This window comes from Numida meleagris, chromosome 1 (assembly GCF_002078875.1).
Source record: "Numida meleagris isolate 19003 breed g44 Domestic line chromosome 1, NumMel1.0, whole genome shotgun sequence".
Classification (NCBI taxonomy): domain Eukaryota; kingdom Metazoa; phylum Chordata; class Aves; order Galliformes; family Numididae; genus Numida; species Numida meleagris.
Window position 1 is genome coordinate 91,210,886 of NC_034409.1, and position 25,241 is coordinate 91,236,126.

The following is a 25,241-nucleotide window of genomic DNA, read 5'->3' on the forward strand; positions in this document are numbered from 1 at the left end:
TTTTGAACTAATGATACAAGCTGAAGCATTGAAGTCTAAGAGACTGATAGAAGTGTTGATGCAAGGCTTCTAACTCTGCAGTAGTTTCAGTAGAGATTATTGTTATACTCCCACATCTTCTAATAATACTTATTGTTTCACCCATATCAGAAACACAGAAAGAATGGGGAAAAAATAGTTTGACTATTTCTAAGCAAAGCAAAGAGCAGCTAAAGTGAAAAATTAGAGAAAATGAAATCTGTGCAGGAACGCATACAGTGTGCAATCAGGTTGTACATTAGCATCATGCAAAATCTTTGCATCTTTAATGTTATTATTAATTGGTTTACACATCATTTCATGTCCCTTGAATGGACAAATAGGGCTGTGTTACAACATACCCAGACAATCCAAACATTTTATAAGAGAAAAACAGAAGTTAGGGGAAAGTCTCCAGCAGTTTTTGCCATTTCAGTACTTGCCACTACTGTCAGTTCCCTGTAAGTTATTGATTTCTATTTGAAACAAATAGCAGGAACAATATCTATGCTATTAAAACTCCTGCACTAAAGCAAAACCTTAATTATGACCTCATATTCTCTTGTGTCAAGATATCGACACATCTGACTGTCGCACAGTCCATCTGCTACCAAAGTTGTTTTGCTTTTACACTCCTGAAGGTGCAGTGTAAAGGCACTGATATTGCAGTGACAGATGAGTTGTTCTGTGAGGGGCTTGATTTTTCAATTTCAGAATTCAGATACCTGCTCATTTCCAGACCGGATACTGTAGTTCCAACTCTATCAGATATTTGAACTGAGATTAGTAGTAGATCCTGCTGAATTCAGTTAATTTCTACATCAGTAGTTGTTGCAGATGTTTGTCTTCCTGATACACAAAGGGAATTCTAACAGGTTTTATAAGACATGCTAAATTAACATAGTGGAAATAGATAAAGGCTAATGTTTAGAAAGAAAGTCTTAAAGTGCTTGGAAAAGTTGCCTTAAATATTACCTTTATTTTCTAGATGGGAAACTGAGACATGGAATGGATACGAGACTAGCTCAACAAAACAAAACCCAGTAAAACCTAGGAGTCCTGAGACTGCTTTTGCCCCTGTCAGTTAAAGAGCTCTGGGGAAGAACCTTCCTAAGAAGTAACTTCTCCCCTCAAAAAAACATATTGAACCCAAAAGACTGTGTATCTAGAGAGGGATAGGAAGATTTTTTAGAGAAGCCTATGCACTTGAATAAATATATTTAGAGACATCAGTACATATATCTCAAATTTTGAGATCAGGTTGGATGTAGATCTATATTCTCTAGCCAAGCTTCTACAGGATTTTTGATTAACAAGAGGTACAGGCACTTTAGTAAGTGAGGCAACCCTCAGCATTACTCATCAAAGCACAGTCCCCTCTGAGATGCCATTTTGCATTATGCATTTCAACTGGATTCATTATAGTAGGAAATTATAAGAAACCCAAGTACTTCCAGATTGTATTTGTGCTTAAAAAAAAAAAAAAAAAAGCAAACAAAACTTTCCAGCCATTATAATCCTTCGTTTCTTACCATTTTTCTTGATTTTTGAATATCAGGTATTTCCTGAAGTGTTACCTGCTACATACCAATTTAGACTAGAATAGGGCATATCACGAAGCTAAGAGATGTCCTCAAGAATTTGTTATGCTTTTATTTTCAGTGTTTGGCAAAAGGACAGATTATGAGCAAAGGGATCTTTTACATGTCTTACAGAGACACTTTTGCATTCAGTTTAAAGTCTTCCTCAAAAGAACTGCTGCTGTAATCCACATCAGCCATCCAAATGAAGTTGTTAGAGCAGTCCCATAACACAAGACTTGGCTGGATCTTGGTGGCAGCTCTTTGTCAGCCAAGGAGTTGGTTTTTCACAGCAAACTGTGCATTTGAGTGGTAGTTTGGCCAGCAAAAAACAAGGGAATGTGGGGGATACGGGTTATTCACACTGTGCTGGGCACTGCGTTCTTTAGAAATCAGTCATATGCATTTCTTGGAGCTTAACAGATACTGAGAGCAGCTTTGCTTGTGGAACTTTATAAGGACATTTAATTCCCAGACCTTTTCCTGCATTCCCACAACTCTCTCACATAACTACTTCTCAGCAGTATCTGCTCATGATTTTCCTCTGTCATATTAGCCAAATCCTCCTGTCTGTCTATCACAGAACATCCCATGAATTCCAGTCAAGACATAGGACTTTAGAGAAAAAACCACCCGGTCCCCCCACTATTTCATTCCCAGTTGTAACTGAACATTTTCTAACTCAAAACAAGGACACTTCACTAGCAATATGACTGTGCCAGACACTCATCCTTCCCAGTATTATCCCTCTCCCAATTTCTGAGCATCAGCTTAGACACAAGCTGTTTATCTGTCTCTGCGTCTTGGAAGAAGTCAGTGCATTTAGATGCCACCAATTTTTTTTTCTAGGGTAGAAAAGACATGGGACAGTCAGCAGGACTGGAATGTTTCTTGCAGTTTCTTTCAGATGGCTCTGATGCTGCCTAACAAGAACTTTGACATAAGAAGTTATTTAAATGTGTGAGGCAAAAAAAAGGATGAAACCTTTCCTTGCCCAGAACGACTCTACATCCATCCCTTTGCAAAAGCAATAATCAGGTTCTATATTTATGTCCATCTGAATCAGGAGTAATTTTGCAGGAGTCCAGGGAGTTAGGCTGCTTTTAAAATGAGCTAGCTTTAATAGAAGTCATATTTATTTCTGTGACACTCTTTCACTTTGTTTCATACATATGTGATGTTTATCAAATCATTGTTGCTTCTTTATTAGAAAAACTGAATCAGGCCATAAATAAGCCCACTTGTTAGTGATATGGGGCAGCAAGAGCTGTCCTTTATCTTCATATACAATGATCCCAGTTTCTACAGAATACTTCATTTCCATTTGCAAGAGAATTTCATGACTTGCACAATGAACTCTGTGGCTCATGAAATTCTGACATCGATCCTCTCTCCTTTCTTTCAGTTAATTGTAACAAATTTCATTGCCTTGTTCTAAAGGCGATTATTTCTGGGAAGGCAATTCCTACCCTAGATATATAAGAAGGTGAAATATTTCCAAGTTTTGTCTCTTGAGCATATTAATAATGCACCAAGGTTTAGCTTCTTTCAGTATGAATTTAATGGAGGGATTTTAGAGTTTTTCATAGCTAATAAAGAAGTGAGGATGTCTGAGACTCACTGTTTCTCATTCTTTTTGGCAAGCACCCGATTAAGTGGGTGGCAGCTGGTGACAAAGGCTGTGACTGCACTTGCCATTTTCTTGTGAGAGCTGAAGCAGACCCCTGGCCTGAAGCAATTGCTGCTGAGTTCCAGCATGGTTAGAGAGGGGAATTATGCAGTTGTAAATATTTATATCAAATATGCTAGTTCTAATTGGAGCTGCTAGTGTAGCTACACCCCAGAAGAACAGGAAGGGCTTAGACAGTGTCATCATTTCCCATTACTTACGGGAGGTGGTGGTGTTTCTTGTGGCTATAGGAACCTCAAGCAGTTGACTTTTGCTTTATGTTCTACTGCATATTTTATGCTGAAGGTGTTGCCTATAGGCAGCTCACTCTCTCCTGGACTCCTTACTTCAGTGCGTGTTTTTAGTGGTACTCTTTGATCAGTTCAAAGGTCAGCTGTGAGTGACAGTGCAAGTCGTTCCTGCCAGGAGTCTGGGATGCCTCCTCAGTCCCAGCTCTGGGGACTTTAAGGGATATCAGCAGTACTGAATGTCAGCCTGCCCTCATCTTCTGTTTCAGAGGTCTTTCTCTGTCTCCACCTTTGTTTTTAAATTTCTGTTTCATTTATTTCCTAAATCTTTTTGTCATCTTAACTGAATCTTTGCCCACACTCCCTTCTTTAATTGTGAACCTTGTGATGCTCACAGTGCCAGGTGAGCCAGCACTACAGCATGTCCTCCTGACACCACTTTTCCTCATTCTTCTCATATTTCTTGTTCTTCCCCATCACACAGAGCAGATACAGTTCTCTTCCCCCTGTTCCCAGTTCCTCACAGGAACAGTCACTTGTTAGCTTTGTGTGTTAAAAGGAGGTACCATACTGTCTGTTTTTGCACTACAAAAAGGCAGGATGGTCACGATTCATTTTCCGAATGAAAACTCAGACTCAGCGCCCCAGTGGAATTGAAACTAGCCACACTGTATTTCCCTCCTATTGGAAAGAAATAAAAAATAATGCTGGCAGAGTGATTTGGTGGTCAAATAATGCACTGATCTGGTGCTCCTGCTGACGCTGGCACTCTGTCAAGCTGCAGAGCAGCCAAGGAGCAGTGGCACAACCAACAGCTGCCTTCCCACCCTGGGGGCAGCAAATCAGAGACTGATGGCAAAGCTCTTTCCCACTCGAGTGACTATGGCCTAATTGTACAGAGAATAGCAGGCAAACTCAAAATGTTTCCCTGTAAATCTCTCTGTATATATCTGTGCCTCCTTTAGAAAGGCAGAATATACCTTTTGGTGAAGAACTGAATATATCTTTTTGGTGAAGATTGTTGCTAGTCAGTGAGTAAACCTAGAGTTAGTTTACTTGTGCTACACAAAACATCAGCACCAGCTGTACAGGGGTAAAATAAACATTACAAACAGAAAGCTGTGTCCTGAGAGAATACAATAGATATAAAATCATGAGCTTGGAACAGCAGAACAAGTTTGAACTACCTACTTGGTAAAAATGAGGCAGAAAAGAATACATGAAATAAGTATTGTGTTTGTGTGTGTACGTCTATTTTGTCTGTGCCTCCCTGCTTTTTTGTTTGTGAGCTTGTGTGAACAAAATAAAAAGAAACCTCCAAATTACAACACTACTAATTTCATACAGAACCACAACACTGCATTCACGTTTCAGTAACCTGTGTTATGAAATGTGAACAGACTTCTTACGCTCCCTTAGCCGCTTGTCAGAGGAGAAGCTTATGATGTGTAAATGAATCTCTGTAATGACCTACTGACCTCCTTCCCTTCTACTCAGTGAAATTATGTTGTGCTCAAAAAGGATTTCAACTTCTGCAGGAAGGCTGTCGTAAAGGGGGAAGGTGCACAAGGCTCCCAAAGAATAGTGATGGGAAACCATACTTCAGCCTTGCAATTGCCAGTGCCACAGGATTACCTCTCACCTACAGCAGCTTCAGCATCCACGTGCAGATTGCAGACCTGACAGACGGTCAAATGTGTGGCCCTCATCTGCTAGCTGAAAGGGCACCAGTCTTAATTGCATCCTGGAAAAAGAATATTAATGGGTTGCTAAGTCTGTGTGGAAGGCCCATAGCACACCCCATATTGATACAGTCTTATTTCTAACCTCCCAACAGGAGCACTGCTGCCCTTCTCTACAGCAGCAGCCATTACCTTTGCTTACCAACTTGAGACAACAGAGACATCTGAAGGTGATGGCAGCAATTCTTCGTCTGTGCCACTTCTCAGGTAGCCTACAGCAGCACAATGAAGAAAACTATGGCTGGCCATGAAGAGTACCCTCAAGCACCCTCAAAGGAGTGCCAAATTTGGCTGCATTTTCTTAGCAAGTTCAGCCTGCCCCCTCCAGTTGGCTTCCTATGGTTTTTAGAATTTAGCCCAAGGTCCCGTTCTTTGTTTTGAAGGCCCTCACAGGCCAGATTTGGAAGCAGCTGAGAGACTTCCTAGAGCTCTTAAGTGTAGATCACTGTCAGTAATTTTATTCCTCCAGCACAGTGAGGGTTTTACAAGGAGAACATCCTAAAAGTGGAACATAGAATCCCAAAGGAAGAAAGGACCATCACAAAGGGTACTATTTCTTCTCCAAGTGCTTTTCATAATCTACACTTCTTACAGAAACATAGGGGAAAATGAAAATAAATGAATAAATAAGACACAATGCTTCATTGCACACACAGTCCTCCATGGGGAGCAGATGAGAAAATAAATATGACAGCTCTTAGTCATGTTGCTTACTGCTGTTCTGGAGGGTAATCTCACACTACGTTAGTGAGTGCAATATAATGATGTGCTTTAACTGAATCATATCATGGCAAGTGCACTTATGTCTCCAAGGTGAGCATTAGATGCTCCAGAAAGAGTAAAAATGCATTGGAGCAAATACAGAATTATAAGAAATATTTTGCTGGCTAATGCTCTGACACAGAAACAAAAGTACTTTCTGTTCAACTTCATTTGTCCAGGTCCAAATCCTGATTTTCTTGTTCCTTCTACTCTTTGTATCTTACATATTCCTACATGTCTATAAGCCCAATAAACCTAAAGCCCCTTGCAATGGCAAGCACTTCCTGTTTGGCATGTGTTGGCATCAGTGTTTTGGAAAACGTTTCTCACTGTATGGTAGCTCTGTGATTCTGCTGGTTGGACCAGATTCTTTTAGCACCTTGTGTAGCTGAAGCTCTAGAACTGAATACAGACTGAAAAGAAGAGCAGCAGCATGACAGGCTCTCCTTGGTCCTAAACCTGGAGAGTGTCAAACCTGTTTCCCAAGTTCCTGGCACGTGCACAGCTTTGCCTCCTCTCCTTTTGTGCTCCCTTCCCCCAGCCAGCTGGCACAACTTGGAGGACGTGCTCCCTCACAATACACTGAGCAGGGACACTTGCTATCCTCACCAGCTGACATTAGTGCTAATTTCCTGTAAGATGCTACAGAATAAAGAAGAGGGCTCTTTCTAAAAATCTTTCCGGCTTGCTTAAAAACACTCTCTGTCTTCTTTTTTTTTTCCCCTCCATGCAGCTTGCAGAATCAATAAAGCCCTCGCCTCTTAGTCTTGAGCAGCAGAGGAGCTATTGCGACCAACTCAGCAGGAGCAAGAGCTCGGGTATGTAAGTAGCCCAGAGCTAATCAAAAGTGCCCTCCTGTGGCTCAGGATGCTGCCAAGTGCCTGAAGGAGAACCAGAAGGCAATGTAGCATGACTCTTTTGTCAAGCAAGGAACCATCTTCATTATCCCCCCTTGATTATCTCTGAATTTTGCTAATTGTACTTACCTTTACCTTGCACTTACCAGCAGAGCTTGGCAGAGTGTTGCTCTGTAACATTACTTCTGAAGGTTGTATATCTTTATATAGATGCTTGATAACTATGAAAAGAGGGAAGTAAACTGTTTTTTTTGCATCCATGCATAATGTGACGGCCTAGCACAGAGAGGCTCTGCATACAGTTAAATTATTCTCAGTATTCAATGAAATTTCAAGCAATCTTTACAGCTTTATTTTTTTTTAAGTCATGCTTGTTTCCATTTATGTTATTCTCATTGGAAAACAAAGCAAAACAAAACAAAACAACAGACAAAAAATAAAGCTTATATTTTAATACTATGGGGTATAGAGAAGGCAGGTATTTTGTTGCCTCTTTATAAAGATGTTTTTATGTATATGAAATGTCTGGAGACATCCAAGGTCTGGCTGGAGGGAGGTCTGAGCAACCTGATCAAGCTGTAGGTGCCCCTGTTCACTGCAGGGGAGTTGGACCAGATGGTCTTTAAAAGGTCCCTTCCAATTCAAATGATTCTATGCCCCTGTGATTCTATGAAACAAATGTAAGGATCATTTTTTTATAAAAAGAGAATCATGCAAGGGACATAGCCAGTTAGAGTCATCGCTGTAAGTACTCAGACAAGGAAAGGCACAGAGTAAAATGCAGTTACTTTGGGTTAAACTTTTAGTTGATGAATGAGAAAAGGACAGTGCTAAAAGAATAACAGCTTGAATAAATAAAAGTATAAACATGGTGGTGGATTGTGTCATTTTGTAGATGGTATCTTTTTCCTTGGGTACAATGCAGAATTTCAGCATGCTTAGCCTCAATTAATTGTCAAATGACCTTGAGGATCATCTTGCATTCTCCACAGTTGCTGTATTTAAAAAAAACATGCTATTGCACATTTATAAATTCCTTAAGGAAACATATCTTGATTTAGAAAAAAATAAACAAAGAACAAATCTGCTGAACGCAGCAGGTCTGCACATTTGTTAAATGCGTGCCTAGTTTAGGTCATAGGAAAGATCTGCCATCAGAGATGCACAACAGCACCAGGATATCCACTGTACAGAGAAACCAGCTTCTACTAGTGTTCCACTCCATTTCTGGAACTTGTTTCTTTTAACATGGGCTCCTCAGAATTTCTTCTTCCCCATTATATTTGCCTAACTTCCTTTGACCCCAGTGGCCTTTTGCCCTTTATAGCATCAGTTAAAGGTGGTAAGTGGTACAGAAAACCTTGGATGAATTCTCTAGCTCCTTCAAGAATGCTGAACCACCATTTAAGTCCAACAGCCTTGAATGCTTTTTCAGCACTTGACCTCTTCAGAAGCATGAGTTTCTCCTACAGTGAGGACAGCGTTCAAAAGTTACTTTGTCAGTCAAAACGAACTATAAGTCAATATACAGTAAATTGTTTCTAAACATTAAATAAAACAATTGAATTTGTAATTATCTGTAAAAATATCAATGTCTCATGGATTATTTTCTTAGATAATTTGTTTGTAATCTCAGAATTAATATTTAAAGAAGTACGTAACAGTGCTATAAGAAACAGCAAAATTGGCTCAGTGAACAATCAGTCTGTGTGTACAGCCACTAGTCTAAATCAACTCCACTGCCAAACTGGCAAGCACAAAGAAATATACTAAATGAATATTAAATGAATAGACAATTCAGAAATGTCCAACAGATAACTAAAATTGAAATTTTATTTTTTTCAATAATATTCATCAGACATTTTTCTGACAAGACTTTTCTGAAAGATGAAGTGCAAATGGGAACCCTGTAAGAATGTTTAGAGGAATTGTACATGACATTTTTTAAGCGCCACTAAGTACACATTGAATACTTTGTAAGTATATAGGCATAGCAACATGCAAGTGTCATGTACCTAAGATTACAATATGCATTTTGTCTGCTTGAAGTTATTAATGAAGAAATTAAATGAAGTAAATGTGTCTCAATCATCAGTGCAATATGTTTAATTCCCCGGGGTTTTGTTTTGAAGGTAGTGGTTTTATTTTTGAACCATTCAAATGTATCCTTCCAAAGGCGGTGAACTGCCAGCGTAAGAACAGTGGACACTGGACTTCCTTGGAGAATGCACTTAGGCTGACTGAATAGATAAAGTTGTTCTAGTCCTTTCACAAATTGTGCCTTACTATTTATTCTAGGAAACTTCCTGCTGAACTGAGCATTTTTTGTAGCTATAAAATATCTATACTCAGAGTAAAGGATGCACAAGGAATGCTTTGTCATTCTGTTGTAAAGGAACTAAATAGCAACTCAAACGTGCATTAACAACTCAAGCCTTATTTTTTTGAGATCAATAGGCGTATTGTGCCCAACTTTTATGGAAGCAGAACATATATGAACCCAGTAATCCATGAGTTCACTCTCTTGGCTCACTGCTGAGGCAGAAGCAGATGACTGTAGGTTATATTTGCATATTTCTATGGATGCTGTACAGGGGTATAAGGAAATCTGCTTTCACTGAAAAAAGACAGCATGTGCAACTGTGCATTTACTAGCTTTAAGCAATATGCATAGAAAGGAGGGAAGGAGGAAGTGCTAAAGAATTCAGCTCAGCAGTTAAAGACTTTTCCCCTCTTAGTAAACAATGTTAACAGTTAATGATTAGCATTATCATTTTCTTTACAAAAAAACCTCCTTTTGAGTGTATTATGAAGACCCTTCAATAGTTTCATTGTAGAAGACGACTAAGAAAAGGAATATGTTTAGAAGCAAATATTATTGGTTTTCCTCAGCATTATGCATAAGGGCAGGGTAAGGCTACGTGTAATTTGTGCTGAAATGTGAGATCTGAGCTCACACAGGAAACACTGCTGCCTTAACCCTGAACACAGGGACAATGCTGAAGTGCTGACCCCAACAGGTTTGGCTTTGCATCTGAACTCTTAAAAAAAAGACAAAAATAAAAATCCTTAAACATTTCTCCAAAAGTAACACAAACTGCTCCCAAAAAGAGACTCTAAAAGAAGGGAGACTTTGTTTTCTACCTCCTTTCCAATCAGACTGCTGCTTCTAGCCCAGCAGAGAATAAATGACTCAAGACACAGAACACGGAGAGCAGATCTATCGTAAACACAGACATCATAAAGAATTTTTTGCCATCTACTGAGAGGCTACAGGAATCCCTTAGAAATGCAGAGTCAGCATATTGGCTCTACACCATCTTCTGTCTGGTTGTAAGTACATTAAACAGTGCTGAAGAAAATGAACACAGCTTGGAAACAAGGTGATTCCTAGATGTGGGAATAATTCCCTAAAGGGCTGCTGGAAGCACACAAAGCTTAGAGCAACCCGAGAACATGGAGTGATACAGAAGTGTGCTGTTAAACCATGTTTATACCTTTATTTCCTCCTGAGTTAAAGCAAGTGCAGAGTGCTGGGTTAGATTTGTCAACGGCAGGAAGGAACTGTGCTAGCTTCTGTCAGCACTAATAGAAAATACTCATTTGTGTTGGAGGTACTAGTTCAGACCCACTCTAAAAAACCACGTAGGACACCTTTAGGAATTTCTACTTCTGACGAGTTTCTATTCTGCTCTGTTGACATCAAAAGCAGCTCCACCTATTTCATTTTCTCTTATTGTTTACAATAGTCCTTCCCTGTCCAACATGCATTGAGTGTTTTTAATGTAAACATGCTCTTAAAATATGTTTAAATAAGTAAGAGACATGTCAGAATATCTCAACAATAGTGGTATTGCATATTTAATTCAAAATCTTGCATGTGCTTTAAAAAGTTTCTCTTCAAAACTGCATGCCTTTTACTGGAAAGGAATTGTGTAGCAGTTGGATTGCATGCCATTGTCTAGTACTGACTAAATATTGATAGGGTATAGCAGTTCATTTTTAAGCTGTTTGGGATGAATCCCCAGCCAGTGTAAATTGGCCCACATTTAAGGCAATAGAGTGAAGCTGATTTATACCAACTGAGGCTGTGTCCTTATGCCCTATTATAATCCCAAAGAATCCCAAAGTCAGCAAAGAATAGGGCAAGTATAACCAACCTAGGCAATATTTTCTTTCTATTTTTAGCAGAAAAATGAAATTATAATCATCTTATTTCAAGACTACATCAAAGATTCAGTAGTAATTTAAAATGTATACAAATATCTTGTAGCTAGTATTCAGACTAAGAGGTAGATGTCATATTCAAGGAATAATACAACGTGGAAAAATGCTAATGGCAGTTGCTAAATACATCTATTTGCCTATTACATATGACACAAAGGAGGGTTATAGCAAATGGCAGCTAAAAACAAGAACTAAAAAAAGGCTTACAATATTCTTTTCTTCTTTTGCTATACTGTTATCTGTCTTTCAGTGCATTCCCTCTGGTGGGGTCTGATGGAAAAGTGGCAAGAATTAGAAGGATCAGTAATACAAAACTGCATGTTTACAAAACATCAGCTTTATCACTAAAGGCATCCTCTGTGCTTTGATGGAAGCATTTGGTACTTACAATTTAAGACTGCCTGGCATTACTGAGCAAGTGGTGGAAATTCCAGGTGAGGTGATTCAGCAAAATAGGGGTCAGGAGAATGCGGTTCTCTCTTTTTCTGTTGTTCCTGCTAAAAATACCATGGCATATGGCAGCATATTTCAGCATCTTAACATACTAGGCTCCCTTGAGGACAGAAAAAAAAAGAGGAAACTTGTGCTGTTAAGCCTGAAATAGATTACTGAACAGTGCTGCCAGACACAAAGAATGCTGGCAGCAAAGCTGTCAGCAGACTCAGTGTGTCTTTGCCTAAAGGTGCTTCAGTGATACTTAATGGGCCTTAAAGAGATAGAAATTAAAGCTAGTGAGAATAATGAGGAGTATAAGCATTTTTATAAATCAGTTGTCATTGACGGTAGAGGAATTACACATATTGCATTAGGATATCTGCTGCTTGTATATGTACCTTCCCGGTTTTCCTTGCGACTGTTAGGGATTGTCCCCCTGCTTGAAATAATCAAAATGCATATTATAATTACACGGTTTTCCAAAATCCATACACAGCAAGTACAAGATACTTACATGTAAGTACACTATATTTACCTATATTTTTGCATAGTTTTTAGTGTGTACTTTGTGCCACTTAATAAAAGCATTACTCGCATATTTTTCTTTTGTTTTTCTCTATTCTACAGCTTACTCAATTAAAGTAGAAGTAGCTGGATTTTGGTATGTTCATCACAGATTACCAGTTCCTTGGAGTGTAGAGATCAGACACTTGGAGGAGTCTGGATAAGCGGTGGGGAAAGCTGCAGTGTGAACATGACGTTTTAAATCACCTCCTTAATTAAGAAATACAGTATCAGATTTACAGTGCTAATTTAATAAACTTACCTTTAATTTGAATGGAATTATAAAGGTAAGAACTCTGTTTTCCTTTTGGTAACACTTTACAATAAGTGGCACTAAATTACACTATAACGGCTATGTTACAGGGAAGTACATGGAACTACGCTGTAACTGTTGAAATAGCTACTGTACATGTGCGTACATGGTAACTTCAGTGCTGTTACAATCATGAATTACATAATTACAAATGATTCTGTCCTTTCTTTTCATTGAAGTAGTTATATATATATATTATACTTTCATGAAAATACACAAGATGTTAACTTTCATGTCTCATTTAGAAAAGTTGGTTTTCTCCACAAATTCCTTTATAGAGGGAGTCTCAGTGCAAGACGAACCACCCTTAAGAAATTTGAAAGCTTTTTAACGTGTTCTTGCTTAAATTCTGAGCCTCAATATTCAACATCAGGATCCCTAATCTGTTTCTTGGTTTGTCCGATGACGCTAAAAGAGTGTGAGGATGCACCCCTTGCCTTCTGATGCACAGCTTTCTTGTCCAAATCATGAGAATGTTCTTGAAACATTAGAAAAAAAAATTAAAAAAAAAATTCTACATTTAAAAGTGTAGAAATAATCAGCAATCAACACTGTAAACAGTACACTGGCAGAAACTAGCTACCTGGTTTTGAGAAAACTACTCTGCACGGGTGTGAGGGAGAGGATGTCACACATTTTTTGGCTAATGTCTTCCCATTCAGAGCCTCCATTTTATGCATTTGCTGGATACCCTGCAACCATCATCAAAGTGATCTTTCAGAATGGCTTCTTGACTAAAGGAAACAGAAAACTGGTTTAAAAACCAGCCCACTGAATATCGTTAGCTTTGAGCCATGGTTCTGCTTACAAAAGAGAATGATGCTTCTTCACACTTGGTACAGTAATTTTAACCTGTGAGGACTAGATAGGCTTGTAAAGTGCCACCCAGTCAGAATTTGCCATTTATGGCTGCTTGTTGTGGTGTTTGTTACACCTGCGTTGCACAGATGTAAGTGACATCACAAGGTACAAGATAATGGAAGATCAACTGCATTAAAAACCAGCACATATGAGAAGTTGTAATTGGAAACCAATGAAATAATGCATTTCAACAGTCCAATTCATATCTTTTCTTTTTTCTTCTTTTTTTTTTTGCAAAGTTTAAACACTGTTTTTATGCTGCTGGAGAAAATGATTCCAAACAGTTACCCCAAGAGCAATCTTGCTTTTGAAGGTCCTGCCTGACCTTGGTTGGGCAACGGTTCAAGTAACAACTCTACTATTCAGACAAGCTGGAGTTAGGAAGAATAAAAAAAGGCATAAACATCGTGCTTGTGGGGAATTCCACTTGAGCAAATAAGGCCCTTGTCCAGGGAAGCACTTCTTTTTATGCGTAAGAGTAGTGCCTTACAGTTCAATGGAACTTCTCCCATGCCTGTCACTGAGTGTGTGCTTAGACGCTTAGTTCAGTCGGGCCCCAGGTACTGAAATGAAACCTTGTAGTGTGTGACACTGGATTGTGGCTAATGGGAATTACAGTTGTGGCAAGAATCCATATTTTTGGTACTAAACTGAATGACTTCCTTTGCCAGCCTTTTTACATGTGTATGTTTTGAAAGACATGAATATCTTGTAAACCTATACTAGTTTTCAATGTGTCTAGTAGCACCTACCTGGTTCTCTCAAACTACCATATTATATTAACATATTATTGCATTTTTCCACAGATGGGTATGGAGTGAACTGTAAAAACAAGCATGCAATCACATCAATGCAGACTAATTTCTTTAAAATGTCATACTGTATATGATTTATTATGTTAACACTCAACCACATCATATTATTTATGTCTGTATATTTTGAAAAAAAGTGCTGCTTGATTGACGTCACCCTTTTTTCTTAGAAATTAACAAGATAAATGCTTCAACAAAAACAATTAAAATACTCTAGTATTGTCCTTAAAAGGTTTATACTCTTTTGATAAATAATCTGACACAGCACCTTTATCTTCCATTTTTCCATACTACATGATGTCATATTCCAAACTTTCCCTTTCCCACACAAAAATAAAATCCCAGGAGAAAGTCCTTTACAGTAGACCATCATGCTTTTAGGCTTCACAAACAAATACAGCAACCAGAGAGAAATATTCTTTTGTCAAAGGTGCAAAACTCAGGAGTACAACAAACTCCATCTGGACTAACTTGCATTCTCCAGTGTAGAATCATTACTAAGAGCTGTTATGGCAACCTTGTTACTTCATTGGAAGAGGAAATAAGCCAATGGGCTTACAGTGTTTTGTTGTCGCAGTTAAGAGCATGTGTTTTTCAGCTGTCAATTACACAAAAAAAATTCAGAAATAATCCAAACAGAGACTTTCACTGTGGAGCTAAAAGCATGGCAGGAATTCTCTATCATTCACGGTGACATAAGTTTGTACCTCACAAAATGCATAGACAGGAATTTAATATAAAGAATTAGTCCATTTACTGTATACACAAAACATATATCTTTTGTTTTAACATTTCTATTTTTTTTTTTACTTTTCTTTTTTCTTTTTTTTTTCCTTTTTTCTTTTTTTTTTTTTTTCTTTTTTGGCAAACCAACATAGAGAAGCAGCTCTGGAACTGCCAAATTAAAAACTGAGAATTTTTGCAACTCAATAGTATTTTTTAAGGACTGTAATCAAATGTGGTTGTAATTTAAAACCTGAGGCTGTGCACTGGTTGTTAGCATAAAACTACCTTTCCATATAACATTGTGCTTCCATTGTATAACAAAGAAAAAACTAACAAGAACTAGAAAAGTTTGCTGCTGAACAGTGCTAGGACATACAGACAAAAAAAATACTTATACATGTTACCTACTCAGAATATTGATTTGAGTCATATCTAAAGGGATATAATGGACATTAGAAAATGCCTACTTGTGACTGACTTAGCTACAGCCAAAAAAGTTAAATATGTATCAAACAATGTTTAATTGAATTTATTATATGCACTATATACATATACTAAAATGTCTTGCAGTCATGCCCCATAAACGCTTCAAATTTGAGTAGGCAGGTGAGTCCATGTGAAGCAAATAAATTACAAAACCAGAAATTACTCACAAAAAAAATCTCTAATCTTTGTGGTCTCAAAAAGAAGTAGAAGGGCAGGACAAATTTGTTTCAAATGAAGCACTATTATCTAAATTTGCAGAATCAGTTTAGCTATTCAGCATGATTTTACCACTGAAACATGGCACTGCTGTCAAGGTACCATTTAAAACATAACAAAGCAAAGCAAAACAAAACAAAAAATTCAGTGGATTGACAGTTGTTTTTTTCCACCAAATCCAAGCACACAAGAAACTATTCTACAAAGAATTCTGTTTGTATTTCCTAGGGCATATGTCTCAAAAACAAGTTGCTTTTTTAATTATAGACATGTATAAAACATTCTTTGTAAACCTCTAGTCTTAGACTTAACATTTTATGTAAGTAAATTAGGTCCTTACCTAATAGTATTTGTTATGAATATTGTTCTATGACATACTAGTAGGGACCATGGTAAAAGAAACTGAAAAAGAAGAAAGCTGTATAACATTTAAAAATGTAGAAAACTTGAATTAAGATGATGATTAACATTGTTAAGGCTGTATATTCAAGCACTGTATGTTAAGAGAGCAGTGGATATGAATTTTAGGCAATAAGAAATGTCCTGCTTTATGCATGATACTGTAATTATAGAATTGGGATGTCAACAGCTGATTGTTGGCATAAACTGGCTACTTAGAGCAGGTATGCGAGTTAATAAAGATAGCATAAGATGGTAGAAATGAAGTCTGAAAAATGATAGCCAGTTTTCTCCAGCATTCAGCCTGATAAGTAAGACTCCAAGATTCTAGCTCTGCATCTAAATGAAATACTCTTTTTTCTCTTCTGCATTGACTTGGCTGCCTTCTGCATTGATAATGGCTGTGTCGGCATCAGGTGCATCTTCAGCTCCTTTTGCTTCATTTGTTAAATATGTTCCTGTAGGAATCAGTACAACAGAAAAAAAAAAAAAAAAAAAAAAAAAAAAAAAAAAAAAAAAAAAAAAAAAAAAAAAAAAACAAAAAAAAACACAAGATTAGGTTTTTTTAGCTTTACATTGTATTATAAGAAGTACATTTCTAACAATCTTCCAATTGCTTCATGAATGGACAAATACTTCTACGCAGTTTTAGTATGATATTGGTAGGCTCAACTTTCTACTTTGTCTATGAAATATCTGTAGTATTAATGCTGGTAATTCACATGCTCAAATTCACATATGCTCATAGTAAATAAAGGAAATATCTGAAGAAAAGACCACTTTATTTAACTGCAGTAGTATGCAATATATTTTGTAATTACAGAATAAGTGATAAGATCTTGGTTATTTCATGGAACAGCTATTCACAAAAAATCATATCAACTTTGAAGATTCAGATATTCCTAAGTGCTTTAAAAAAAAAAAAAGACCACATTATTTTTGTACTTCTGTTTCACATGATCTTACCTATACTTTAATTTTACTGAATTGTATTACAGTCATTTCCAAGAATTACAAAACTGAGTTAGTTTCACTAACTAAACCCATTCATATAATACTGTCACATATTTCTATGATCTGGAAATGAATTAAAAAAAATGACCTCAACAACCACCTTCCCCATCGTGAAAAGTGTAATTTATGTTGGCATAAGATTCATATGCTTTTGTTCAGAAATGAAAAACAAAAGAGACACATTTCCACTGGCTTATTTTTCCCCTACACGGTCCAATCAAATTAAAATGTTATTTCTATCAGCTGATGTCCATTAGCCGTATGATTATCCTACCTAAATGATTTAATGAGTTAACACCAACACTAATCCTTTTTTCTAGGCTTTTTTTTTTGGTGGGGATAAGCAAATCAACTGGGTTTTAACAACTGGTCTGCAAGCTATTCAGAGGTTAAATCTCACAAAATGATTTTGGAATTAACTAGGTCAAAATGGGATCACAGACAGGCTTAGTCAGAAGTCAGTGTCACTCCATCCCTCTTATCTCTGTTGGTGGTGGGGATTCAAAATGAAAGGAATAGAATTCTTAAGGTGAAACCTCTGCATAAAGTAAAGCTTGACCCAGGAATGAAACTCTTATTCTGGTGGGACCATTAGCAGAAGTGCTACCGATCCAAAATTTCACAATCAGTATTTAAAATTATTATATTTTCAGTGCATATTAAAAGTATCAGCATAAGAAAAATCTTGAGTATGTATATAAACATACATCTGTTGAATTGATATACTAGTCAATATTACAAGATTATGTAATCAAGTGTCTAGAGCTACAGGATAAATCCGAGGGGCACTCTAAATCACTGATTCGTGACATGGACATGTAACTAGACATCCTTTGCCTTAGTCCACTGAAAAACTGGACAGAAATTCAGGGACTTCACTCATGATTAGAGTGTGAATGGAGCTTTCTTGTCCAGATCATTCAGCAGGTAGTGGAAGGTGAAAGAAAAAAGCATTCCCAGGTGAAATCATGCCTTGTTTCCAAAAGGGACAGAAGTTCCACTAAATCTATCCTACCTTTATGTCTTGCCAGATATCGACCAAGGAGAATTATAGAACATAGCGTTACAAAGACAACTACAGCCACTATTCCTCCTATAAGAGCGTGGTCAGGTCCGGTCTGTCCAGCCAAAGCATTTGGATCTACAGGGAGAAACAAAAACCAAAAGTGGTCCTACACAGACAAAAACTGACAGGAAAAAAACACAATACCAAGTTTTACACTGACCATCCTGAAAGTAGGGCATTTCCCTCTTTAGTATTTAGCATGGTTATTCCCACTTTTACTACCCGTATCTTATCAACAACACAGCGCCGCTTGTATTCCCAGACTGTCAAAGCCCTGAGGACATCACAGTTATGAAAAATATTACCTTCTTCTTCTTTGGCAGAGGTTATTAAATGGGAAAGGTTTCTGGTTTTGTCCTCGTCATTTTACAACTGAAAACCTGGCCACAGCTATTTATAGAAGGAAAAACAAGGAACTGAGAATTGGGGATCAGATAGCATCAGCAGAATAGTGTCTGCATAATACATAATTTATAGACCTGATTCTCAGTGGGGAACCCTTATATATTCTCTTCCTCTCATTCCTATCCTATTGCACCAGAAATAAAAAGGCAGATAAAGTGCAGCCTTGCCAAGTTCCTCTGCACATGGCTGAGTCTGCATGAATTTGGTCAGATAAAGGTATCGGGCAACCTGAAAGATCATCATTCATTTTCAAGCCTCAGTTTGAGAATTTACTGTGAATACTCAATTAGTGCCCAAACTGAACGAGCTATAATATATTCAACAGTGTATTAGCAGGCCCACTTTACTAACTCTGGACCAGGTGCTACTTTGAATGCTGTCAGATTTGAGCCTTCTGTGCTGGTTGTTTGTCTGTTCTGTTGGCTGGTGCTTTATGAATGTTGCAAAGAACACTGGGAAATGACACTATTTAGGGGTGAGTAACTTTCTGGAACTTCTGAACAACGAATGAGCAATCACTGTCAGCTGAAATATGCAAAAGGAAGAAAATATTCAATCGAAGAGTCATGTTAAGATTTCTGTTTTGATGAAAGCGCCTCTGCTACATGGTAATAGTAATTCTCTCAAGATGCTATTAGCATGTTCTCTATGTTGCTGTCAGTCTACACACACTGTTTCAAGGGCATTTCCCTTGTAGCAGCCATTTATATTCTACAAATAGTCTGCAAACAACTTCTTTTTGCAAAACAGAAAGGCAGGAAAAATATTTACAGAGAAAAGAAGGCTATCCTGTAAAGATGATTAAAGTGCCTCTGGTAATGCTTAGGAAGTGTGATTCTGTGACACCATAATTACATTCTGCTGACCAAGATCACTGTTTAATTGTGAGATGTATTTATATATCTACATACACACAAGTGTATATAAATATAGCATTATTTAGATGAAATGAAAGAAGCACGCTTTCCCCTCTCCTGCAAAATGTCAGCCACATGGAAACTCCAAGTTTGCTGGAGCACAGAGCAGTATGGGCCATGGTTACAGATATCGTTCTGCTCTTCACAGTCACTGGACCCCTGAGGCATGGCTTCCACACCTATTGCTGGCTTCAGAACTCCAGCTGCTAAGAGGACTTAGGGGAAAATGGCCACAGCACTTCTGCAGACATGACAGCAAAGTAGTTAGGGGCCTCAAGAAAGCTAGAAACACATAACGAAGTCTGCTGTGCCTGCCCCTCCTCCATTCCCATGAAAATTCTGGTTCACCATGTTGAGGGGGGGGGGATCAGTACAAAAGGCCATCGGCTCTATTTTGGTGATCAAAAAGGACCCTCATCTCTGTGTGTCAGCAGGCTTGTGGGGAAAAGCGGGAGGCCTGAAATCTTATCCTGCAAGAGCCACAGCATTTAGAAGGCAGTGTTTACTCACTTGAGAAAATGGAAGGTGACAGCTTGCTATAGGACTTTCAACCTGCTTGAGCCATCTAGCAAATTCCTCCTTCTGTGGTGCCTGTGGCAAAGTTGCTGTAAACCTGCTCCCAGCAGCAAGAAGCAGCACCAATTTTGGCACTCAGGAGAAGCAATGTCCCTAAGTGCTGCATGTAACCTGCAGGAGATGCTCCTCCCCAGAACCTGGACAGGAGCAGGATGAACTTGTTTTCCCACTGATATACTTATATACTTGCTAATATAGTAGTAGTAAAGAGGTATTTTTTGAAAAGCTGATTGAGTGTACAAGCTCAATACCCAGATTTACATATCACTCTTAAGTGAGCTTTAATAAGCACTACAGACAGAAATGGTTGCATAATGGTAATCACAATACATTGAGGTGAATATACCTCTGTGTTTTCATCTTTAAGTGATTTCCAATATGTAGGTCCTTCCTTCTAACATACCTGATGCAGTGGACTACTTGCGATGAAGATTAATGAGATTCTACTATATCAAAAGGTTGACATTTTGAACCTTAATTTTAGTTTTTCACTGGAATGGAAAAATAGTATTGTACTGCCTGTAAAGTTTCTTAATCTTGGTAAGATTATATTGATAAATATTGTCACAGAAATCTATTCACAAAGAAACTGTGCACGAACTATTTCCATTGTCAAGAAGCGAAAAAAAGAAGAGCCAGGGAACTGTAGGCCAGTCAGTCTCACTCTGTGCCTGGCAAGATCATGGAGCAGATAATCCTGAAGGCCCTACTAAGGCTCATGGAAAATAAAGACAAGGTGATTGGTGGTAACCAACATGGCTTCATCAAGGGCAAGTCATGCCTGAGAAACTTGGTGGTCTTTTATGATGCAGTTATGGTGTCAGTGGATAAAGGAAGAGCAACTGACATCATCTACCTGGACTTGGGCAAAGTGTTTGACACTGTCCCGCACAACATTCTGGTCACCAAATTGGAGAAAAATTTGATGGATGGACCACTTTCTGGATACGGAATTGGCTGGATGGCCACACTCAGAGAGTTGCAGTCAATGGCTCAGTGTCCAAGTGGAGACTGGCAATGAGTGGTGTTCCTCAGGGATCAATACTGGGACCAGTGCTATTTAACATCTTTGTAGGTGGCGTGGACAATGGGATTGAGTGCACCCTCAGCAAGTTTGCAGATGACACCAAGCTGAGTGGTGCAGTTGCCATGCCAGAGAGAAGGAATGCTCTGCAGAGGGACCAGGACAGGCCTATGCCAGCCTCATGAAGTTCAACAAGGGCAAGTGCAAGGTCCTGCACCTGGGTCAGGGCACTCTCAAGCACAGATACAGGCTGGGTGGAGAATGGCTTCAGAGCAGCCCTGAGGAGAAGGATTTGGGAATGTTGGTTGATGAAAGACTCAACATGCGTTGGCAATGTGCACCTGCAGTCCAAAAGGCCAACTATATCCTGGGTTGCATCAAGAGAAGCATGACCAGCAGGTTGAGGGAGATGACTCTGCCCCTCTACTCTGCTCTAATGAGACTCCATCTGGAGTAGTATGTCCAGTTCTGAGGCCCACAACACAAGAAGGACATGGAGCTGTTGGAGAGGGTCCAGAGGAGGGCCACAAAGATAATCAGAGGGCTGGAGCACCTCTCCTACAAGGCAGGCTGAGACAGTTGTGGCTCTTCAGCCTGGAGAAGAGAAGGCTCCAGGAGGATCTTATAGCAGCCTTACAGTACCTGCAGGGGGCCTACAGGAAAGCTGGGGAGGGACTTTTTATAAGGGCATGGAGTGACAGGATGAAAGAAAATGTTTTTTTTACTGGAAGTGGGTAGATTTAGACTAGATATTAGGAATAAATTCTTTACTGTGAAGATGGTGAGACACTAGAACAGGATGCCAAACGAGGTTGTGGATGCTCCCTCCCTGGAGGCGTTCAAGGCCAGGTTGGATGGGGCTTTGAGCAACCTAGTCTAGTGGGAGGTGTCCCTGCCTATAGCAGGGGAGTTGGAACTAGATGATCTTAAAGGTCCCTTCCAACCCAAACCATTCTATGATTCTACGATTATTACCGCTGAAAAAATTACTTTTTAAAAGAAAAAATAAAAGGAAGGAATGGGTGGAAGGGAAGGAAATGGAGAGAGATCCTCAGGAGAGGCCAACATTTTTTTTGGAAAACAAGCATTCTTTCATAGCAAAATGAAAACCTGCACAATATAAACAATGCTATGAACAGGAAGTGCTTCTCATAGAAATTTTCTCCTCATCGAAAAATAATGTTAGCATTAAATATAAATATGTTCTACATTATGCATGCTGTGTAATGCACTATACATTTGCCATTCATTAAATGACCTAAGCCCCATGACTGAATTATAGATCTGGGACTATCTACCATCTCATAAATAATTACTATGTCAAAATGTTCCTGAACTGTAGCTGAAAGACAGAAATACAGGGGTTTGCAAAATATGCCATTTTGTATTTTCGATATTTATACAGTGACTATATACAATCTTCCAAGCGCTCTAGGCATTTTCATTACCAACTCCCTTTTGAGCTGCTGCAATTGTTAAGCGAGTATTTGGGTGCTTGACCACTCCACAGTTTGCTTTTCAAAAACCAGAACATTTTTAGATGCCCTTTATTATTTTCATGAGTTTTACCTGGTCTTAGCCTGCCACACATGTAAGTCTAGTAAATAATATCTTAATTATGCAACCATGCAATAAATACTGATAATCCAGGGGGAAAAAAAAAAAGAATTAGCCTGTTAGACTGTTTTTTCTGCATGAGCACAATAAGCTAAAATAGTAATGGCCTGAGACACAGAAATTCAAAGATCTTAATCAGTCTAGATCTTCAAAGATCAGTTCTTTTACCGTTTATTTCACTATTTGATTGGACTAAGGAAATCTTACAGCAAGACAATGACAGCAAAGCCAAGAAGTCTTTTTAGTTTGTTTCTGTCCTAAACTGAGGAAGTACCTTCAAAATACTGATTGCTGATACAGTGAAATTTTCAGCTTCTGGGATTTACCCATTACTGTTTGTTCACATAGTTACAGAGATAACATACTTAAAATGAGTAAGAGGAAAGTAATAGATCATTCATTAAGAAGTGAAACACATTGCATAAGCCTTTACACCTATTAAATAAAGAGATAAGTGCATTTTCTGACTGAATGACTAAGTTTCAGTGTAGAATGTTTTTATGTGATTTCACACATTAGTTAAGCAGAGAAATGCTGAAACAGTTTCTCATGCTTTTGCATAAAGTATATTGTAATTATTCATCTAATTTCATTTTCTTCCTGCATAAGTTTCCTTCTTATTTATGCACAGTTGACTTGACGGAGCAGGCTGCAGGAAGGGGTCACGTAACCCTTTTCCAAGCAATGGGAGAACAAGAGCCGTGTATGCTGAAATGGTAGCATATTTTGGGGAATATGCTCAAGTAGTCCTCTTTATTATAAAGCTTAATTTTTGGCTCTGGTGCTGAACTAAAGAAGTTACACAAAAATCTCTTTGAGTATGACATATCCAGCTTTGAGGGATCTAAAGTAATTATTTGTTTTGACCATTTGTACTAAAAGAAAAATTGGAAATAAAGGCTCTAATTGGCTCTGGAGCTTAAAAAGCATTCACAAAATGAAGACGAATTAAATAGATGTTATTTGAAAATAACTGTTCCTTAAGGCTGGGAAAAGATCAGGGATGCCCCATTTCTGACAAGTGCTGAAACCACCAACCTACAGTCACTTCTACTGATTTCATGAATAATCCATTACTTAGGCAAAATAGAACTGTTCCAGCAAGAGATCCTGGGGTATAGCACCAAGTCACAATTTACGTGGCAGCAAAATCTCTTCAAGCGATTCCTCCTTCTTTCCTCAATTTTGGGGGCTTGTTATCACTCCCAGTACAATTTGCAATGCATTCATACTTTGGACAGAGACATTGTTTAAAGGGCCTAGCCCAAAATCAGATAAGTAAAGCAATGAGCATTTGGGGGTGAGGAGACCCAAAAAGCATAAAGAAAACCACTTTGTCCTATTTGAAGAGCTGCTGAATTATTGCAAATGAGGGAGGGTAGGGTGAGAATGTGTCATGGATACCAGTGAAAGCTTCCGGAGAAAATCTTGCAAGGAACCACATCCAAATGTACAAGCACTTTTAAGTGCCTTTGTGAAATAAAATTTTAAAAATTACAGGAAGTGAGTAATGGATAGGGAACTTTACTTCTTCCTTTTGAGTTTTGAGAAGCTCACCAGTGAATATAAGCTAAATTAGAAATATTCCCTTTCACTAAGCCGTATTACAGCTTGGCTTCCTAAAGAAAGAGAGCTTTTGTGATCATGCTCTTTCATTCTCTTCAAATTGCTTACTTAGGAACCATGGATCAATTACGACCAATTTTAAGAGACAGTATAGATCTCAAGATCATTGTTTTCCTGTAACTATCCTGACAGAACAGGCTGCCACAGGAGCTCAGACCTCATTAGGTATCAGAGAACCTACAGGAAGGATGCCTTTAGAAAAACCCTAATAGAGACAAAAAGCTTCATACAAAATCTGTGCCCCAAGATCAATTTTTCAATAAAGGTTTCTCCCCATTGTGATTTCTTTGGCATATAATAAAGCACAGGTCCCTTTTGAAGTTTTTCACACCGTTAGGAGACATTTGTAACACCTCAACTCTTGTTGAGGTGCCTTCTTGTTTCATAATCGGTCAGCTCACACTGTAGCATTTAGATAATTCAGTTTAAAAGTCAGTCAACCAAAAAAAAAAAAAAAAAAGACTAAGGTAGGGATTTACTCACAAATATGGATAGTAGATAGGTCTGGATTGACAGCTGACAAGGTATTTGATTTTGGAATAGTGGCTGTGGTGCCGTCTGTGATAAGTGCTGGTGAGGAAATTTTACCCATTTTAGCATCTTCATTTGGGCACCCCACAGCTCAATTTTCCCTGCCTGGCCTGGAGTGCTGAAACAGGTACTTTTAATCTCATTTTGTAATATGCCACTAACCACTAAAATACATGTACTTGAAACTTGTGAAAGTATTGTTAAGGAGGAAAGGAAAGTTTCTAAACCCTCATTTAAATTGCAAAGAGTAGCTGCCCAAAGGGGTTGGTTGTGAAATTTGTTGAAAATGTGTTTTGTTATTAACCAGTTTTGAACTTAAAATATGTGACAGGCTTCCTTTTACTTCAGTGCCTGAAGCAAAGAAGAACAAAACAGAGTGCTAATATGCAGCATATATAAACTGCTATTTTAATAGGAGAACATCATCAACCATACAGAAGACAGACTCTGCTTACTTGTAAACCTTCAAAAGAATTGATAGCCTTTTCTTCTGGTATTACTGCAGCAGCACATTTGGCACATTTTGCCTCTAAGTGTTTTTTTTTTTTTT

The 25,241-nt window shown here is 38.3% G+C and overlaps 1 protein-coding gene across 1 annotated transcript in view; it reads right to left on the minus strand.

Annotated features, from left to right (window-relative positions):
• Window positions 8,748-25,241, minus strand: part of CADM2 (cell adhesion molecule 2) — a gene marked incomplete in the record, with an annotated part of 648,988 nt that continues 632,494 nt past the window's right edge. The window contains 1 exon segment of the mRNA XM_021402877.1: window positions 8,748-16,373. Coding sequence (XP_021258552.1) covers window positions 16,255-16,373 — 119 coding nt within the window.